This window comes from Phoenix dactylifera, chromosome 10 (assembly GCF_009389715.1).
Source record: "Phoenix dactylifera cultivar Barhee BC4 chromosome 10, palm_55x_up_171113_PBpolish2nd_filt_p, whole genome shotgun sequence".
Lineage (NCBI taxonomy): Eukaryota > Viridiplantae > Streptophyta > Magnoliopsida > Arecales > Arecaceae > Phoenix > Phoenix dactylifera.
Genome location: NC_052401.1, coordinates 11,398,657 through 11,419,297, shown reverse-complemented (window position 1 = coordinate 11,419,297; position 20,641 = coordinate 11,398,657). Strand labels below are relative to the sequence as shown.

At 37.3% G+C, this 20,641-nt stretch overlaps 1 protein-coding gene across 1 annotated transcript in view; it reads left to right on the top strand.

Moving 5' to 3' along the window:
* Positions 1-466: 466 nt before the first annotated feature.
* The window catches only part of LOC103696624 (isopentenyl-diphosphate Delta-isomerase I-like), a 28,045-nt gene continuing 7,870 nt past the window's right edge, over positions 467-20,641 (top strand). Inside the window, exons 1-3 of the mRNA XM_008778308.4 lie at positions 467-883; positions 3,528-3,583; positions 11,416-11,507. Of these exons, the coding sequence (XP_008776530.2) occupies positions 606-883; positions 3,528-3,583; positions 11,416-11,507 (426 nt within the window). The 5' untranslated portion in view covers positions 467-605. The remainder of the gene's footprint in view (positions 884-3,527; positions 3,584-11,415; positions 11,508-20,641) is intronic.

Sequence of the window (20,641 nt, the reverse complement as noted above, 5' to 3'; positions counted from 1 at the left end):
AAAAGTCGGACGATGGATTTTTGTGATGATATGACAAGGTAGTTTATGCTTTGTCAGTGTTGCAGCTTTCTTAGGTTTGGTTTAAAGCAGTTGTTGTGTCCGACATGAGTTCTTTTCTTGCTCGTCGCTGCTGCCACTTCTTGAACATCCACTTGATTGACATAAATGGCCCCCAATGTAAGCACTAAAATCACCTTTTACTAATTTTTGTGATGGTCGAGTCGTATGGGATACGAATTTAGTAAATTCAGATCTAATCTTAAAAATCGAAAGAATTAGGATAGGCTGGATCTGAATTTAATAAATTTAGACTCAGTTCAAAAAATAAAATAAATTCTATTTTAGATTCTGACCAATGAGTTTTTTAATATAAATTAATTTGGACCTAAACTAGTTGGGTCACAGGGTCATATCACGTGTTCATTCGACCCACTTAAACCCCGTCCCAAATATTTATGAACGTTGGAGATTGGGGGAGCGTGGGTGCCAAGAAGGATAAAAAAACTACGTTGGAGATTGGGCGAGAGTGGGTGCCAAGAAGGATAAAAAAACTTGGTATTCCACAGAAGTTCGCAGAAGAGAGAGAGAGAGATTCTCAGTTCTCCATGTCGGCTTCTTTGTCGCTGATCCCCTCCACCATCTCGTCTGCGTTCAGATACCGAGGCGCAGCAGCGAAGGCCCTTGACTTTGTCCCCTCCGCTCATCGCCATCGCCTCTTCTCCCCCGTCCCCTTCCCTTCTCTCGTCCTCCGCTCCGATTCTCGCTCGGTGTCCGCCGCCCCCGCCTCCACGATGAGGAAAGTGGATGCCTCCGCCGCCGCCCCCGCCGTCGATGCTGACTCTGCCATGGATGCCGTCCAGAGGCGCCTCATGTTCGATGACGAGTGAGGATCCAATCCTTCTGTCTCTTTTAATATCAATAGGCCAATTTTTAACTAAAAATTGTCTTTTTATTTGGTGTTCCAAGATTTTTTTTTTTCTTTCGCTGCGATCTATAGTTAACATATAGCGTCGTCTCTGCTGTTCTCTGTTTTATTGGCAAAGGAGTCTGATTTAGTTCCTCTTCCCAGATCATGCGTAAGTTCTGGCCATCTATTTCTCTCTATTTTTAAATCGATACATATTTTTTCCCCGAAGAATGTGTTTATTTGGCGGACTGCTTACGCTCTCTTATAATAGCAGAGTTTTTTTTTTTTTGGGTTATTTTGTGTCATCCTTCGGTTGAAACCTCGACATAGTTTTGAAGGTTGGAATCACATGGTCTACTTATTTTCTCGGGTTTTGATTAGGTAATCGCCTTTAAAACAGAAACAGTTCGGGCTTTAGCTGGGGAATTCATACTAGAACTGAGAGAAAGTGCGATATGTTGGTTGCTTGCTGTTCCATATTTTGAGAGCTGAAAGAGGGGGCGGGGAAGTGGAGCTTTTGTAGATGCAGGATGTGGAAGTATCATGTAACTCCCTTGGCCTGATGATATAGTCAAGGAACGTGGCTACCACCGCACACACATCACGAGCATGCAAGAACACAATTTACCGAACAGCAATTATAAACCAATTCCAACAACTATGCAACATATAGATGTAGATGTAAAATTGCAGGCACCAAATTGGTGGCGGACGCTGGAGATCTCGGCTCATCTACTGTTCGGATCAGAGAGATTAGATGGGATCACTGCACGTCTCCACGGCGATTTTTTGATGGCTACTGCATTCTATCAACAGTGATCCTGTTGTTGAGCACCCACGAATCAGTGTTGGATGGCGAGGAAATGACTTCCGACAGTTCTTCAATGCTAGCTCCGACCCGAAACAACAAAGAAGTCTATCCTCCGGAGCGTGTCCGACGAGAGACACTCTAATGCTTAAGCCAGATGTGACTCTCCGATAATAGGAGGTTTGAGAGAGATAAATAGGTAGCATAAGAGAGTCGAAAGAGAACTTACTTAGACGATCTTTAGGAACACAATATATAGACGAAGATCGAAGCCTGTCGCTAAGTAGTTTGGGTTATACCCTTGTTGATAAAGCAATAAACCATGTATCTTGTCTATGAATCTCGCTTGTGCTTCTCGTTCGCAGGAATTGCTTGGGTATCGTGTTTGTTATGAAACAGATAGTGATCACGGCCGAGTTGTTGCTAGCTGTTGGAAAGTTTGAAATACAAAGGATTCTTCATGCGTGTTTTGGATTGGCCATGTGGCAAGTTTTGAATTGTCAGCTCGCAGTTAGGTGGCGAACTTTCATTAGTCGATTTGCTTTGTCAGTAGAAGTTAGTTCCAAGGTATATCACTTACTCCCCACTTCCAAGGCCGAAATGACCTGATCGGCTTGGGCAAAGGAAGTAACTTTTCTCGAGTGAAACCAATCAGTAAAGACGAGCTGCAAAGTTGATCAACAGGGACTATCTTGTCAGTTTCGAAGGTTTTTTAGAGACTGCATTTATAATTGCATGCTGGCGTTTGCCCCTCCCGAAATCATAAGTGGTAGGATTTCTCGGGCGATGGGTGGACGCTTTGCCGATAGCGATCTTGATGATGGTTTCGAGTTGAACATCCGTTTGACACATGGTGGAGATCGAACCGATGGTTTGAATGATCACATTGATCTGAGCCACCTGAGGCTCTATATAATACCTGTTATCTATGCTTCTCTTCGCTTCAAAGTTTTTGCAACCAGTCATCTTAAGAGCCGCCAAGGGTTAACCAACATTGCACCCCCAAAATTGTCCCTCTATTTCATCTTTGATTAGGGTTTTCTTCATCTCCGCCGTCGGCTTTCATCCTTCTATTTTTCCTCTGGAGTTTCTTCACTTAAAGCTTTCAGTAGGGCTCTTTGGTTCTCTATCTTAGTCACTTTTCCTTGTTCTAAGCCTTTTTCCTTATTTTATTTCTTATTCGAGAGAAGTGACAAGGTTGATGTAGGAGAGGTCGTCAGATGATGAGCATGTGGCTCAACGTTTGTCTGATCGAGCTTCTAGAGGCTTAGAGGAGCCTTTTTCGATGGCCGACTTTGTCTCATCTGCTGAGAATATATTTGGATTCTTGCACAATTAGCTCTCCATGTTCCTAGGTTGGCTGTCATAATTTTATTCCTTCATTATTCATTATTATGTTTGTTGCTCAGGTAGTTTCATCTTGTATCTTAATAATGTTTAAACATCCTAATCTATTGCAAACTTTGTATTGGTCCATAAATGTTAATTATTAGGGTTAAGATTCGCCGTCTCGGTACTAGACCCTATAATGGTGCCACACTAGCACAGTGTCGGTATGGTATAGTACTGTACAGAATTTTTTTGGCGTACCTGGTACCAGTACCGAACTGGTACGGTATGGTACACTCTGTACCATTCGGTTCGGGCCGGAACGACATACCATTATTAGGGTTCTAATTTGTATGATAGGGTCTATAGAAACAATTTCTTCATTGATCACTACATTAATAGAATTTCTTCTATTAAGTTCTTAAGATGTTGCACCTATTCATTAATTTACTTGAAAAATAAATTGCTTGTTTTGCCATGCAGATGTATTTTGGTGGATGAGCAGGACAATGTTGTTGGACATGAATCTAAATATAATTGTAAGTTGTTGGTCAATATTTCCAAATATATTTGAGCATCTATATGAAGAATTATGCTTCTTGAGTAAACTTGAATATTTCTTGCATGCTTGATATTGTTCTTGTTTTTCATGCATCTGTTGTGTATGTTTTTTTTTCTCTTTTAGGTAGAAGTTCTCAGCATTATTTAATGCCATCTGGACCTTTATGGCTAATAAGAGTATAAGATTTGAAGTATAGGGGAAACTTTGGGAGGAGGGATCAATATTACCTAGACACTTGGCATGCGAGCTAAATATCAAAGAATCTCCAAGTGTTGGGCGTGGAAACCTCCAAAAATCTAGGCATGGGGACATAAGATGTGCGTATTACTTTGATGCTTCATTGCTTATACAAGAAAGGGAAATTGAAAAAGGGGAAGGAGACATATATATGCTGTCCTAAAGAAAAGGGGCATCGACCATGGAATTGCATATATTTGAGAAATATAATTTTAATGAAAAGTACCTAAAACCTATCTTCATGAAGAAGCTCGAAGCGCTAAATCCATAAATCTTCACTGAATTAGTAACAGAGGATGTACCAGTTGGCGACCGATTCGGTATGGTAATGGTATGTACCGTATCGAGCCGAGGTGTCCTTAAACTAGGAAAGAGAGGGAGAGGGAGAGGGAGAGGGGGAGAAGGCGAAGGAGAGGTAGGGGGAGAGAGAGAGAGGGAGAGAGAGGCACACTTGGTCATGGAACCCTAATCCTAGTTGTTGGGCGCCTCATCGTTGTGGAGAGATTGGGAGATCGGGAGGGAGGGAGGAGAGTCAAGAGGTCAGAAGATTGGGACAGTGGGGGTGAGAGAATTGTACCTCAGTCATGGAACCCTGACCCTAGCCATCAGAAGCCTTGTCATTGTGGAGAGATCGAGAATCAAGAGATCAGGAGGGAGGGGGGGGATGGGAGATTGGGAGAGAGAGAACTCAGAAGAATCGAGAGAGAGTGTGTGGAGGTTTTTATATAAAAAAAGGATTTTCCAAGCCGAGCGGGACCATCTTGATAATTGTTTGGTTTGGTTCGGTACGCTTTGAACTGTCTGGTTCAGATGGTTCAGCGGTCACTGATCTGAAGCATGAGAAAAAAAGATAGATATCAGATCTTGTGGTAAGAAGACATCATATTGTTAGTACATTGGAGGTTTCTTAAGATGTGTTAGGATACCTAATTTGATAAATAATTGTCAAAACTTAATATTAATAAACTTAAATTGATAAATAATTGTCAAAACTTAATATTAATAACCTAATAACACTTCACTTCAAGCATTTATTAGCTGAAATTGCGAATTCCTTGCATGAAACATCAAAAAAGTGCAAAGTGTTGACACACTTTTTAAAGTGAGCGGGAAACCTCAAAAGGAAGTTTCTATCCATGCTGTGTTGTGTCATATTCAGGTCTCTAAAAGTGCTGATACTTCCAGAAACCTAAAGATTGGAATGTCCAAGTAGCACAAGTAAGGATTTTCTTTATTGGCTATAGAGGGGCTTATTCATGATGTCATGATGAAAGGATCATCAGCCTTCCTAGGAACACACACACAGACACACATATATTCCTGCATGGATTTTCTAGAGTTTCAAGCTTAAGGTTGATTCGTGCATCATGGAGTTGTGACATTTCCCCCCATATATTTTGTTCTTTGCCTTCTTTGGGTTGTTGCACTACGCTGCCACCTATAATTATTTTTGTTTTTGAGCTTTGCTATTTTCTGTCCCAGTGAAAAATTTTTGGCTGCAGTTGTCCAGTTTGGACAGCGTCATTTTATGTGATAGATCTTTCACTGTTAACGACTAAGAGAGTCAATAATGTAACTTTGTATACCGGGAATCATCATTCCATCTATTTGAGGATGCACATTTGGGCCAAATTTATGTATTTATTTCCATCCAAAGGGAAATCACTAAAAATAAAAAACTGTCTTTGTTTTTCTTTTGACTTTTACATATTGAGTCTTTTTGGTCTTTACTGTTCTATTGACATTCAATTTTTAACTCACTTTACTTAAGAGCTATCTTTGACCTTTGCTAGATTATGGGTGGTAAATAGGACTGCTTACTTCAGCATAATTTGGTCCACCTCAGTAATAACTGGGTATAAGTTGGGCTTTGTAGGTCATTGGGCGATTGTTGGCCAACCAAACTAAATTGATGTCTGGATCCGGTTATGCATCCATGACCAATTTGTCATTCAATCCATCAAATTTGATGCCAGTGAAGAACCATGTTTAAGCATGTGAGTGCTATTGAAGAACAAATCTTATGTCTCTTTCTGTCAAGATCTTGTGCCCACCTTACTAAATCAAATATTTATTGTTTTCCTTACGTCAAAAAAAATCTTAACACGGGCATCAACATCTCATAATAATGTTGAAAACCTACAAATTTTCAATCATAATTTTGCAAGGAGATATACTTTAGATGCAGAGGAATAATATAATATTCAATCCTTATCTAATCAAAATTCCAACTTGCTTGTGTTTTGGTCCATGGGTAGGCTTATGTTTTAAACAGCCCTAGTATTTAGAAGGATGGCTGATTTGCCCTTTAGGTTGAGGTGAGTCCCAGTTATTTTGCTTAGGGCCCATTGAGTCCCTTTCACCTACCTGGTCACCTCATTGATGCCTAAATAGACCCATAGGTGGGTGGTGCAATTCTGGTTTAAAATACCACAGGATTTTCGTGTATCCTAACAGGACCTTAGTTTTTTGATTCCTTATGAGAGTTATTAGCTGGTATGAAGTTATGTTGTCATGCTCAATTTAATGTGGTTAATATCACTACTTGTTATGTCCAACATAATGAACACAGGTCAATGATTCAGATCTGGTTCAATGTTGTTAGCACCGATGTTTAGTTCATTAGTCTTAGATACTGTGATTTTATCGCCACTAATTTTATTGGCATCTAGAAAGTTGATTTGTATTCAGTGATATGATGATGATGTTGAGCTTTCCATCATAACTGTGAGGGTTCCACAGTAACAACGCATGACTGGGTATCGATACATGTGTGGGTCATTCACAATGTGAGAATAATCTATATCCACAGGCAGTAGGTGGATGGGCGGTAGGATAATCTTTATGTCCCAGTTGCTTATTTGGATGGGAAGACTTGTTATGCTTGTAATCGATCTTCTTTAGAAATGGATGATTGATTTAGTAATAATTTTGTTTCTGAAAATATTGTTTCTTTGTTTGTGCCTATAGGTGAATCCTTGAATATTTTGCAAGCTATCTAGAATTTTACTTTAGTTATTGCAAATCTTCTATTGGGTCTAATGTTTCACCATCTATATGCCACCTAGTCATATAGTCCAGATTGGAGATATGCATGTCAGCTAAGCAACAATAACATAATTAGAATAAATTGTTTGTAGTGATAAAATTACTCAGGGAATACCAGTTGGTTCCAATGAAATTTTGCATATTCAGGGCAATGTTGTTTTGTGGCCTAAATCTACTGATGAAGCAAAGAAGGTTATTAAAGAGCATATTAGGTGAAAAGGAAGAAAATGGGATAATAGTATGATTTTGTAATGAATGAAAGCACAATGTTTGGGAACAGAGAATATAGGAATAAAAGGCCGCTAAAGATAACCTATGGATTCATTAATGTTGTAAACTGAGGCGTGCCCTAGTGATCACATCCCTCTGCCTAGCAACTAGAGGTTCTAGGTTCGATTCTTGGTGGTGCGTCTCCAAAAATCTGGACCTGGATAATTATAGATTGGGAGTGGGAGGATGTCCCCTCTTTTCTCTCTCAAAAAGAAAGGAGTTGTTGATCCCAAGTTTTTTTTTGTATGTTTTATTGCATGGACATTCTATAGAACATTAAAGTTTGTCCTTAAAGTATAAGAATTCCGGAGATGCTATTTACTAAGAAAATTAAATGGCTTGAAAAAAAAAAGAAAAATTATGTGTTTTCAGCATTTCAGGAAAATTTATTTTTTGTTCTCCAGTTTTGTTAGATCGAAGTTGAAAATTGCAGCTTTTAATATAGATTAAACTGGTTTTCTGTATTCCTTTATTTTCTTGTAAACAAATATATACAACAAAAACAATCCAAAGTTTTCTCTATTCATTACAATGTAATCTATGGAGAAAAAGGTAATAAAACATTTTTTTTTGTTTCATGGTAATTTTTGGGTGGAAACCATATAACTGATTTCTTCTCATGGTTTCTGGATAAGACATTTCTACATTTTCATTCTCTCCAAGCCAAATAACTGAAATTCTGGATTGAGAGAAATCAGTTTTGATAGTCCCTTTCTTGGAAACAAATTAATTGCCAGGGAAGCAATGTTAGTTTACTAGAATTTGTTTACTAGAATCTATGGAAAAAGGGTAATAAAACATTTTTTTTTGTTTCATGGTAATTTTTGGGTGGAAACCATATAACTGATTTCTTCTCATGGTTTCTGTATAAGACATTTCTACATTTTCATTCTCTCCAAGCCAAATAACTGAAATTCTGGATTGAAAGAAATCAGTTTTGATAGCCCCTTTCTTGGAAACAAATTAATTGCCAGGGAAGCAATGTTAGTTTACTAGAATTTGACATAGGATGTATGGGGGAGTTATGCCATGCTGCAAAGATGTTGAAGTCAATTTGTGCTGTACATAGTTAGACTATGGGTGTAAAACCTTATATGAATCTGTGAGCTCAGTGAGTCTTGCTGAAGAAAGTAAGTGGAGAAGGAGAAAGAATACCCCCAAGGCCACAGAGGTGCCCTGAATGGAACTACTCATCCTTACGATGGATGCATGGACTCATAAGGAAGCTGGAGGATCATAAAACTTTTGCATCAGTCATTTATTTGGTGCAAGTTATAGGAAATCTGTTTAATTATTTGATTATGAGCAGTCTGCAAGCTTCGTGTTGTGCATGTGAATGAATACATGAAGAATATGGGAAGGTAAATATGCTGTTAGTATTATGCTTCCATCAACCTAGCATTTACAAGATTATTAGACAAGTGCTTCATGTTATTTTTACCTGTATGTCATGTCTTTTTAATGGACTTCATGGTTAAATATATTATGTAAATTGACAATGTGAAAATCATCACCATTTTGATTTACACTCATGCAGGACACTTGAGTATGATTTGATAGTGCACTCAGAAGAGAGATACTGTTACACCTGTAGTCCTTATTTTCATGACCTCTTAACTTGCGATATCATGAACAAACAGGATAAACTAAAGTTTTTGATTTCATCCAATAAGCAATTATCCTGGGTCAAAAATTTGTTATCAGGTGAGTTTAGTCATAAAGGTCTTTACACCTTTAGTGAGACTGCTCTGGATAGTTAATAAGAAACCAATGATTAATATTTTTTTTCTTATGATATCCTAGATGATGTTAATAAGGAAATGATTATAATATCAGAGAGTATAGAGTCATCTTTGAAGCCCTTTACCAATTTCATTTTTCAGAGTTAAAAGGCAAATGCAATTATGACATTGCATCTACCAGAAACTTTTCAACTGTAATTAATGTTAGTCTTAGGGTTTGCTGTCTCGATACCAGACTTCGTACCGGTACCATCCTATTATAGTGTCGATACACTGTATAGTACGAGATGGCAAGGTGCACTGAGTGTTGGTATCGTATGAGACTGCATACCGGTTTGGTATGGTACATCCAGTACGGTATGGTACCAACTAGTATGGCAAACCTTGCTCTGTCTATTACTGATATATAGTAAGACAATTAAAGATATTGTCATCCATGGTGATTAAAAAAATTTTACGCTGATGCCAACATTCAAGCAGCAGGAATGAGAGTGGGGCTAAAAGCATGCAATGATATAATGAGATCAAGAGAATTTCTAGGGAAGCAAAGAAGTCCTACAAACACTGATGGTTATAATCTAGAAATAAGATAATTTATCACCTGAAATTGTAGTTACTGTACTTCAGAGGATATGGTTTAAAAATCAGCATGAAGAAAAAAAGAAAGTAAAATAATGGAGATAAGTCCTAATTAAGAATGATGGACAAGATAGACCACAGAGTGTTCCATTTCATTATGTAAGATTTGTTGTACAAAAATAATAGAAAGATAGGTGAACCCATGTAATAGAATTAATGCTTTCTCGACAAAGTAAGGAGATGCTTTTGGGGTATTACTTGATCCATCCATACCATTAACAACTTAAGAGGAAAAATTTATAGAATGTCAGTATGACCTGCATTCTCATTAGATGACTCAGAATATTAGTCAATAAAGAACATCCAAGAAAATAAGATTAGCTGAAGTAAAAATACTAATATTGATTTGTGGTAAAAATAGGAAGTATCCTTCATATTAGATAAGTGGCAGGAGTTTCATAAATTACGACAAGCTGATGGAGAATCGGTTAGGATAATATGGCATGTTAAACGAACATCTGAGGGGGGCTTCAGTAAAGGATGGGTACTCTTCTCTTTGTTGAAAGATGTAGTAAGCATAAGGGAAGACATAAGGTAAAATAACTGGAAATTGTGAGAAGGGAGATGGAGAAGTTGGAAACATCAACTGTATGCTTTGCGGATGAGGATTCACAAAACCTTTCTGGCATGGCTGGGACAAGGCTTGATTGTTATATGCAGACTGTAGTTACATGTATATTTTGCATTAGGGTTTAGCAAAAATTTTCTGGTTTAATTTAAGTAGAGTTTTCTTCTTCATCATTGTATGCGTGCTTTGTATTGTAGGGTGTTCTGTTTACCTTTCCTTATTGTCATCCAGCTTACAGAGTCAAATCTTGTTTTTCTTGATTTGCTAGAGTTCCAAGAGAACTGGAACCTATTTAATTTGTTAAATCACATTTTCTTATCTATATTGTGGACTTTCATGGTGGATAATGAAAGATCTGCTGTTAGCAGTTGTGATGATTTATGGTGGCTGCAAGCAGGAAGAACTAAACTTGGTATTAATTGGACGCAAAAGTTGTCCAAATCCACGAACAGTGGAATGGATCATTATCATACATCTTGCATGTTTACATCTGTCTAAATGATTTTTTTCATGCCCTTGAAGGCAAATTCTGCCAAGTGCAATATGTAATGAAAAACAAAAATCATGAATGTAATCTGCTTGTCTTGTAGAACACCTATGCATTCTCGGAGGAGAGGGGTATGTCCATTTGTTTAATTTGAGTATGTGCACATGGGTGTATTGTGTGGTTGGTGCATGTGCATTTCTCAAGCCCACTTGTATGTATGGCCATTTAGCCTGTGTGGAAGCATGTTTTTGTGGATGTGCTTCTACATGGCCATGCCCAGTAATCAGTCCTGTTCATTCAGGGACATCATGACGGGTAAAGTTTTATCTGGAAAAATAATCGCATTTGTAGTTTAACAAGTAACAGAAGAGAAAGTTCTTTTATCAATTAACATAGGCAAGGCCCCTGCTTAAACTGATTTTTTTACCAAAAGTGCAAAGTTTTCTTATTGTCTTAATTATCTTTAGAACTTAGTCTAACCAAGTACAATAAACCTTTCATAGGAGAGAATGATGCAAGACCATGATTTCTCTTTAATGGAAGATCAGAGAGTAAACATCACAGTGTAATTTCTGGTCTTATGTAGAATATGTTGAAATTCATACCTAGTTAATGAAGGGATTAAGAATCAACATTATCAAATACTTAATTACTCTGGTTTATCTTTCTCCTCAATCCTTAAAATCATGCATTTATTATTTTCTAGTTGCTACTTCATAATAATTGCTTTAGTAACCAAGATTTCACATGTTTGTGATCTTCCAACATGCTATAAGCTATCAAAGTTGTAATATATGATTTCTTATGTTAATGATTAGGCCATCTGATGGAAAAAATTGAATCTGAGAATTTGCTGCATAGGGCTTTTAGCACCTTCCTGTTCAACTCAAAATTTGAGTTGCTTCTTCAGGTATGCATATGATGAATGAGTTCTTTCTCTTTGATTGAGTAGGATTTCGATAACCATTTATTACTTTGAATTGTTATTGGGGCGATGTAGTTGTCCTTGCTCCAAAGCATTATTATATAATTATTTTGTTCAACTTAGTATATGAATTTCACCTTATGCATTTGACAGTTTGCTCATTTACTTCACATTGGCGAGGGAAAGACTCCATACTTATTATATAATGCCATTTTGAAAGAACATTTCATCATATTCTTGTCGAGATAAGATAACTATCCTTGCTTGTTTCATTGGTAATTGCAACTAATTGTTTTTATGGTTGTTGGCATCTTAGCCTATGTGGACCAAGATTTTAGGGCTTAGACACACATAAACCCAAGCCATGCCTTTCTTTCACCCAACATGCCGGCCCGTGTATATCTCAGCCTGACCTAACTATGGCTCGATATAGTTGTTTTCCAAATATCAAAATGGGCAGTTGTGGCGAAAATAGGACCATGTATAGTGCTACCTTCTAATAATACTTACTCATCTATGGGTTAGGGCATAACCCCAACAGTCATACCTCTCCACTTAACAACTAGAGGTTTTGGGTTTGAGTCTTGAGTGGACCATTTCCAATTATTTGGGCCTAGGTAATTATAGTGTAGGTGCGTCTCCCTCCCTTTCTCTCTCCCCCCCCCCCCTTTTTGGATAAGATCCTCCCTTTCTTTCAAAAGTAATATTTATTTGTATTTCCCCCCAAAATAATACTTATATAATATAATAGCGTGGTTTTACTTGGGTAACTATTTTAAGAAAGCTCCAAAACCTGATGGACCTATTATGTATGGCCCAAGCTTTGACAATTTTTTTTATTAAGCTAAATATAGGCCCACTGCACCATCATAGTCTAATCCCACTTCAGGGAAGATAAGAACAAGATTTTAAGTTCCGATGGGATGGGAGGTGTCTTGGTTGTTTCATCTTATTCTCGTGAAAATTAGGATCGGGATGGGTTAGGACTTTGAACCTATCCACGTGGGGAGAGAAGAAGAAAGAGGCAAGAAAGAAAGGAAGGAAATATGAATAAAGGAAAAAGAGCGAAAGGAAAGAAGAAGAAGAAAAAGGAAAGAAAGGAAGAGAGAAGAAAAAGAAAGGAAGGGAGGAGGAAAAGAAAGAAAGAAGAAAAATAAAGGAAGGAAGGGGGGAGGAAAAGAAAGAAGAAAAAGGAAAAAAGAAAGAAAGGAAGGGATAAGAAAAAGAAAGAAGTAAAAGGAAAGAAAGGGAAATTGAAGAAACAGAACGAAAGAAAGGAAGAGAAGAAAAAGAAAGAAGGAAAGAAGAAGGGAAGATTGGCAGAGGGTATCTACTCGGATGCTTGATTGGGACTACCATCGAGAGGGGGCGAGACAGCGGGTTATCCCGTTTCATGGAGAAATCAGGACACCTCTATTACATGGGATTTAAAACCTTGGTTAACAAGAGGGGCCTACCTATGTGCACCTCGGTGCTGGATTCTCAAGACAACAGAGCCAAAGCAAGAAAAGCTAGTAAAAGTGCAATAAGTAACAGATGAACACATGTAAACTATGTCATTCTCGCATTTTTCTTCAAAAGATCTTGAAACTCACAATAGTAATTGTGCCCATTTGAAGTAAGGCAGACCGCTAAACCATTATTATAGAACGTGTCATGATTTACCATGACTCTCAATTCATTCTCAAGTGCAAGCCATTCATAAGGGTCGACTTTCCAAGCACTCCGTAGTTTTGCTGGAATCCACTGATAAGATTAGATTGAGTAGTACTTAGTTGACAGACATGCAAAAAATGCAAATTGATGTAATATTGGAATATCCTTACTGGGTTTCAAATTCTGTGGAACGGGGGTGTCTTAGTTGAAAGAATAGATACCCTAAAAGCCAATCGCAATATGTATTGCGAAGGATTTTTCTTTTGATTTTCCAAATCATGTACATGACATTTAATTATGAATAAAAGCATTGTGTTTCATCATATGCTGTTTATTATTTTGTGATGAACCCCTTAGATTAAGGCAATGGTTTTAGGGCTATGATGAGATCATACTAGTGAGACCGAAAATCCTAAAATCCTAATCTTAAGTATTCCCAGTTGTTGGTACATTGAGTCGGGGATCAATCTTATGTATGCTCGATGCAGAGGGTGATTGATCTCACAATCACTTGTGTGGAGACACTAATACAAAGATGTGGGTGCTCATTAGAGGAATGAGTTCACTGAATTGACCTGCAAAGAGAAATCTTATAAAGTCTTACTTGCATGTCAAAAGATGATTCTTTTAGTGGGTGTTGTGCAACTGATCCTATGACCTGAGATCACCATGGTATCTTGTGCACATAAATCCATGTTTTGGTTTGCACTCATTCATGACAATAAGTTGTGTACGAGGTCTTCTGGATATGGTGGATTGTGTACGAAGATTATGAGTAGGTCAACAAGGAATCAATCACTTCTAGTAAGAGAAGATCGCATCCCATTTATTCTAATCATATGATAATTCAGGGAGTCTTTGATCAAAGCAAAATGAAAATTAAAAAAAGTTTCTAATATTTCATGATTTGAATTATCATTAGAAGATTAAGAGAAATATGAATATGAAAATGAGTTTGACATACATTCATACTCATATACATATTCGGGATGCAGTTTGATTGAAGGATTGAATTGCACGGTAACTTGCCACTGAAGGGTATTTTTGGTATTTTCACCAAATTTCATATTTTCCGGGTAGACATGACATGTTGCTAGACGTCAATCTTGTCTTGTAGGTTTGATCGAATTAAAAAGTTTAATTCGATCGCCAATTAGAAAGGATTCTAATTATTAAGTTCGGGTTCGCGCAGTTTGGACCTAAATCGATTCGAAGAGTTCTAATCAGGTTAGGTTAACTCGAATTCACACCTACTGTTGGCTAAGTATGGAATCCAATGGGTCACACACAAGAAAACTGATCAAAGGTCTAATTGAATTAGATCATGTTTGCAAGATAAACATCCTAGCAGGTATTGCAAACCTTAGCTCCTGATTCGAATTGGATTCGAATCTGATTCGAATTGATCTAATTTGATTAGATCATATCCTAATATGGGTTAGCCAAGAGTTGGCACCTAATTGGTTTGTTTTGAGTCTTATTGGATTAGGTTTGATAAATCATTCATTTTAGACCGTTAGATCTTTATCTACCGTTGGATGAAGACATAATGGTGAAATGGTTTGAATCCAATTGGATTGGGTTAGGTAAGGCCTTTAATCATGACCATCTTCATCAGCCATTGGATGAAGACATAATGAGATCATGATGAGGCGCCTTGAATTAGAGCCTTTGGATCATCATCAAGTCGTTGGATGATGACATAACTCCTTTTTTGATGGCACCTTCAATCATAGCCCTTGATTTTTATGTCCACCATTGGATGGGGACATAATAGGCTGGTAGCATGATGGGGCTTCATAGGAGGACATGATGAATGATGGCGTGATGGCTTGTGGCGTGAAAAACAAGGAGAGAGAATATGTGGAGGTTATAAGTGGATAAGGATGAAGCGTTCTCTCTCATCCTTATCACATCTCTTCATGATACGGCTCCCTATTTTTGATAGCGCTCCATCCTATGATATGCCTTCTCATCAGGAGGCACATCCCTTGGATCCCACGCCTCCTTTCATGAATGAAAGGATGGGATGCATGCATCCCTGCGCCATCTATAAAAGGGGAACCATTCCACCGTATTTCTTAATCCCATTCCACCGCACTCCTCTCTTCTTTCTTTCTTACATTAGTTCCTTCTTTCTAGCATTGCTTCTAGTATGTCCTAAGCCAAGACAAGGTGGTCTTCTTTAGGACAAAAAGTTTAGAAGTGATTTTAGAAGGTAAAAGAAAAATAGAGAGGAAAGAAAGCAAGCCAATTAAATCCTTTGGAAGGATTCAGCATTAAGGATCAAAAAGTCTTTGGAGCTAAAGTCTTAAATCAAGTTTCCGTGTGGATCACCATTGGAGAGTGAATATTTGGGTACCTAGTGAAAATTCTGCACATTGGATTAGCGTTAGAGGTATTTTTCTATTTCTGAATTTATATTATATTATTTGATTGTTACCATTAAGGTGATCTTGGCTTAATAGGGTTTCATGTAAAGAGATTTTGTTAAGAAAATTTAAAAATTCCTAGCTTCCGCTGCCCCACATGGCATGTTTGAACCCTACAGTGGTATCAGAGCCATCCTTAATTGGTTCAATCAAATGATTATGCATGATGTATGATTGTTAATTTACTATGAGATAGTAATGTCATATGTTTAGAAGAATGCTGAATTATATGATATGATATATAATAAAATGTCATGATATGAATTTTTTCATATGAAGATATGTTGAAGCATGTTAATTGATTCAATCAATTGGTAATAATTTGTACATGCTATGAGATAGCTATGATGTATGACAATTACTTTTCATTTATATATGCTATGAGATAGAAATATAGTTTATTGTAGCATATACATAGACATGATAAATATGTTACAATTATAGAATGTGCTTGAGACTAGTAAATCCTCAATAAAAATTATATTAAGTCATAGTATTGAAAAACTTTGAGCTAATCCATTCTAGAACAATTAATCTAATTGGTGTCTAGGAAAGCACTAAAGGTGGTTACTTAATTAGGATCTTACTCTCTGAGTAAGGGGAGCCTCCCACCTGCTTACCTGGCCAATTGTTTGATTGCCTATTATGGATAAGCTTAATGTTGATAAAACACTACTGATATCCTTCCTTCATACCTCGACATTATTATGTCAAGATCTATGCTAGTTTGTTGTGCAACCACAAGGCTTGCAATGGGGACTGATGTTATACTGTCTTGGTGCATAGAGATGCTTATGGCATATTTTAATATGTTGCTTTGTTGTGTAACTATAAGAGCAATATTATTCGAATATGACTATATAGAAATGAAGGGTTTGACTTAACTAAAATATTATAGTTTGTTGTACAACCACAAGGCTATAAGTATTTTAAGAGGACAAGATAAAGTTGAGAAATGCATGAGATGCAATTGGAAAGAGTTTCCTACCTTTGAACTCATAAGGATTTGTTTTGTAACCACAAGGCTTTTATGATGAATTAGGATCTCAACCCTACTAAGAAAAATTAGGTTTTCTCGTTTATCATAGGAGAGGGCTATGAAATTCGATAAAAATAGTAGCAGACGATTAGATAAAAGTTCTTATTTAATTGTATACATGTCACCATGATTGGTCTGCTTATGTTAGTTTTGTTCTTGCTTATGTAGAATTATTAAATGGCATCTCACTTTCACTAAGAGGCATCTTAGATGCCAACAAGTTGACCGGTCCAAACTATGTGGACTGGTTGAGGAATCTAAAAATTGTACTCACTCAGGAGAAAATTTTGTAATACTTGAAACCCCTGATTTTGGAGATACGGAGGATAATGCTACTGAAGAGGAGGTTGCCACACATAAGATATGGAAGAATGGCAGTTTAACTGTCAAATGTATCATGCTTGCCTCTATGAGTAATGAATTACAAAGGCAACATGAAAGCATGGACACTCTATCCATACTTCTAAATTTAAAAGAGTTGTATGGAGAGCAAAGCAGGACTGCTAGATATGAGATATCCAAGCAGTTGTTCCATGCTAGAATGAATGAAGGAATTCCAGTGCAAAGCCATGTTCTTATGGTTATAGACTTGATCACCAGATTAAGTCAATTAGGTTTTGCTATGGACAGTGAGCTCAGTCAGGATTTGATCTTGCAATCACTACCTGATTCATTCTCTCAGTTTGTTGTGAATTTTCATATGAACAAGCTGAACGCCTCCCTGCCTGAGCTGTTAAATATGTTAAAGACAGCTGAGGCCCATATCAAGAAGGAAAAGGGTCCGATCCTTCTTGTTGATAAGGGCTCAAGGAAGAAATCAGGCAATAAGGGTTCTAAGAAAAGGTTGAACCTTAATAGTAGCAAGATCAAGAAGAAGAAAGGAAAGAAAATCTCCGGATCAAGTATCTGTTTCCACTGCGGCAAGGCCACTGGAAAAGGAATTGCAAGAGTTTTTTTTCAACTGTAAAGCCTAATGCAAGAGTTGCATCAAAAGGTATGTTTATGTTACATGCCAATTTGTCATTAAGTTTTTCAAATTCAAATTCATGGGTATTGGATACCGGCTGGGGTTCTCACATTTGCAAATCATTGCATGGACTACAGAAAATTAGAAATTTGGGGAAAGGTGACTTCGAGCTTTATGGCGCTGGAGGAGAGTCTATCCAGGCTGAAGTTGTTGGAACCTACCATTTGGAGTTGCCTTCGGAAGAGTTTCTGAAATTAGAAGATTGTTATTATATGCCCAAGATTATTAGAAATGTAATTTTTATTCCTTTGTTGTTAAAGAAAGGATTTGAAATTAATGTAAAGAGCAATGGTTGCTCAATTTCTTTTTCTAATAAAGTCTATTACAATGGCATTATGGAAAATGGTCTTCTTGTTCTATCTCTTAATGACAATATATTTCATATTGATGAAAATAATAAAAGAAAGAGAGAAGAGGTGAATAATACCCTCCTTTGGCATTGCCGACTAGGTCATATTAGTGAGTCAAGAATACACAAGTTATACAAAAAAAAGTTTTTTGATCCTTATAATTTTGAATCATTAGGAACTTGTGAATCTTGTCTTATGGGTAAAATGACCAAATCTCCATTCATTGGACATGGAGAAAGGGCAAGTGAGTTATTAGGACTTGTGCATACAGATGTATGTGGTCCTATGACAACTCCAGCTAGAGGTGGATACTCTTACTTCATCACATTCACTGATGATTTATCAAGGTTCGGATATGTGTATCTTATGAAACATAAATCCGAAGCCTTTGATAAGTTTAAAGAGTATCAAAGTATGGTTGAAAAATAAACCGAAAAATATATTAAAATCCTTCGATCAGATCGAGGAGGTGAATACCTTTCTAGTGAGTTTTTAAATCATCTTAAAGAAAAGGAAATTCTCTCTAAATGGACACCTCCGTATACGCCACAATTAAATGGTGTAGCCGAACGGAGGAATCGTACTCTATTAGATATGATACGGTCCATGATGTGCTTTACAGATCTTCCTATTTCATTCTGGGGTTTTGCCCTAGAGACTGCTGCACTAGTATTAAATAGGGTACCTTCTAACTCTGTACCTAGCACTCCATATGAGATATGGAGAGGAAGAAGCCTAATCTTAAGTATCTTAAGATATGGGGCTGTCAAGCTTATATCAAAAAAAATTTTGGACACAAGCTAAGTGCTAGATCAGATAAATGTATTTTTTGTAGGTTATCCTAAAGATAGTATAGGATACATCTTCTATCATCCTACCAAACAAAAGGTCTTTGTAGGTAGGCATGCCACTTTCATGGAGAAAGTTTTTATTTGAAAAGTGTAAGGATAGAAGAATAGAACTTGAAGAAGTTCACGACCTACAAACAGAGACACAAGACATTCCTCAACCAGATGTACCCATAAATGAGGTACAGCCATAACATACATCTCCTCTCCGAAGATCAGATAGAGTGCGAAATGCACCTGAGAGGTATGGGTTTATCATTGAGAATGATGAAGCCCACATCGTTCAGAACAATGATCCTCTGACCTATTCGGAGGCTGTCATGATTAATGACTCTGACAAATGGCTAGAAGCCATAAAATCCGAAATAGACTCTATGTATACCAACCAAGTATGGATTTTGATTGATGCACAAGAGGGTGTAAACCCTATAGGTTGCAAATGGGTCTATAAGAAAAAGATTGGAGCAGATGGCAAGTAGAAACCTACAAGGCTAGATTGGTGGCAAAAGGTTTCAGGCAAAAGCAAGGAATTGACTATGATGAAACTTTTTCATCAGTAGCTATGCTCAAATCTATTCGAATTATGCTTGCAATAGCTGCATACTATGATTATGAAATCTGGCAGATGGATGTTAAAATCGCCTTTCTTAATGGTCATCTTGAGGAAAAGGTTTACATGACACAGCCAGAAGGATTTGTCTCAAGTAAGAGAGCGAATCAAGTATGCAAGCTTAAGAGATCCATTTATGGATTAAAGCAAGCATCGAGGAGTTGGAACATCCGTTTTGATACAACAGTCAAAGAGTTTAGTTTTATCAAAAATATGGATGAACCATGTGTGTACATGAAGACTAGTGGGAGTGCCATTGTCTTCTTAATATTGTATGTAGATGACATACTAATTATAGGAAATGACATTCCTATATTACAATCGGTCAAGACTTGGCTATCAAAAGCTTTTCCATGAAAGACTTGGGAGAAGCATCCTATATACTTGGTATAAAGATCTATAGGGATAGATCTAAAAGGATGCTAGGCTTGTTCCAGTCTAGGTATATAGATCATGTGCTGAAAAGATTCAGCATGGAAGGAAGTAAAAGGGGTTACTTACCTATGAGTCATGGCATACGTCTCTCTAAGAAGATATCTTCTAAGACATTTGAAGAGAGGAATAGAATGAATTCTATTCCCTATGCTTCGACAGTAGGATCGATTATGTATGCTATGCTATGTACTAGGCCTGATGTTGCTTATGCCTTAGGCATAACAAGCAGATTCCAGGCTGATCCAGGGGAGGATCATTGGATAGCTGTGAAAAATTTTCTTAAGTACTTGAGAATGACTAAAGATGTTTTTCTAGTTTATGGAGGATCTGAGTTGAAACTAGAAGGATTTTCTAATTCTAGTTTTTAGTCAGATCCAGATGATAGCAAGTCCACTTCAGAGTATGTCTTTACTCTAAATGGTGGTGCATTGAGCCGGAAGAGTTCCAAATAGCAAACTGTAGCTGACTCAACTACTGAGGCAGAATACATTGCTGTGAGTGAAGCCGCTAAAGAAGCTGTCTGGATGAAGAAGTTCATCTCTGAGTTGGAAGTAATTCCTGAGATTGCTGAACCCGTCTCAGTTTATTGTGATAACACTGTAGCAGTTGCTCAAGCAAAGGAACCAAGGTCTCATCACAAATTCAAGCACATTCTAAGACGCTTCCACCTCGTTCGAGAGATTGTCGAGAGACAAGACATAGTCATTAAATGAGTAGACACA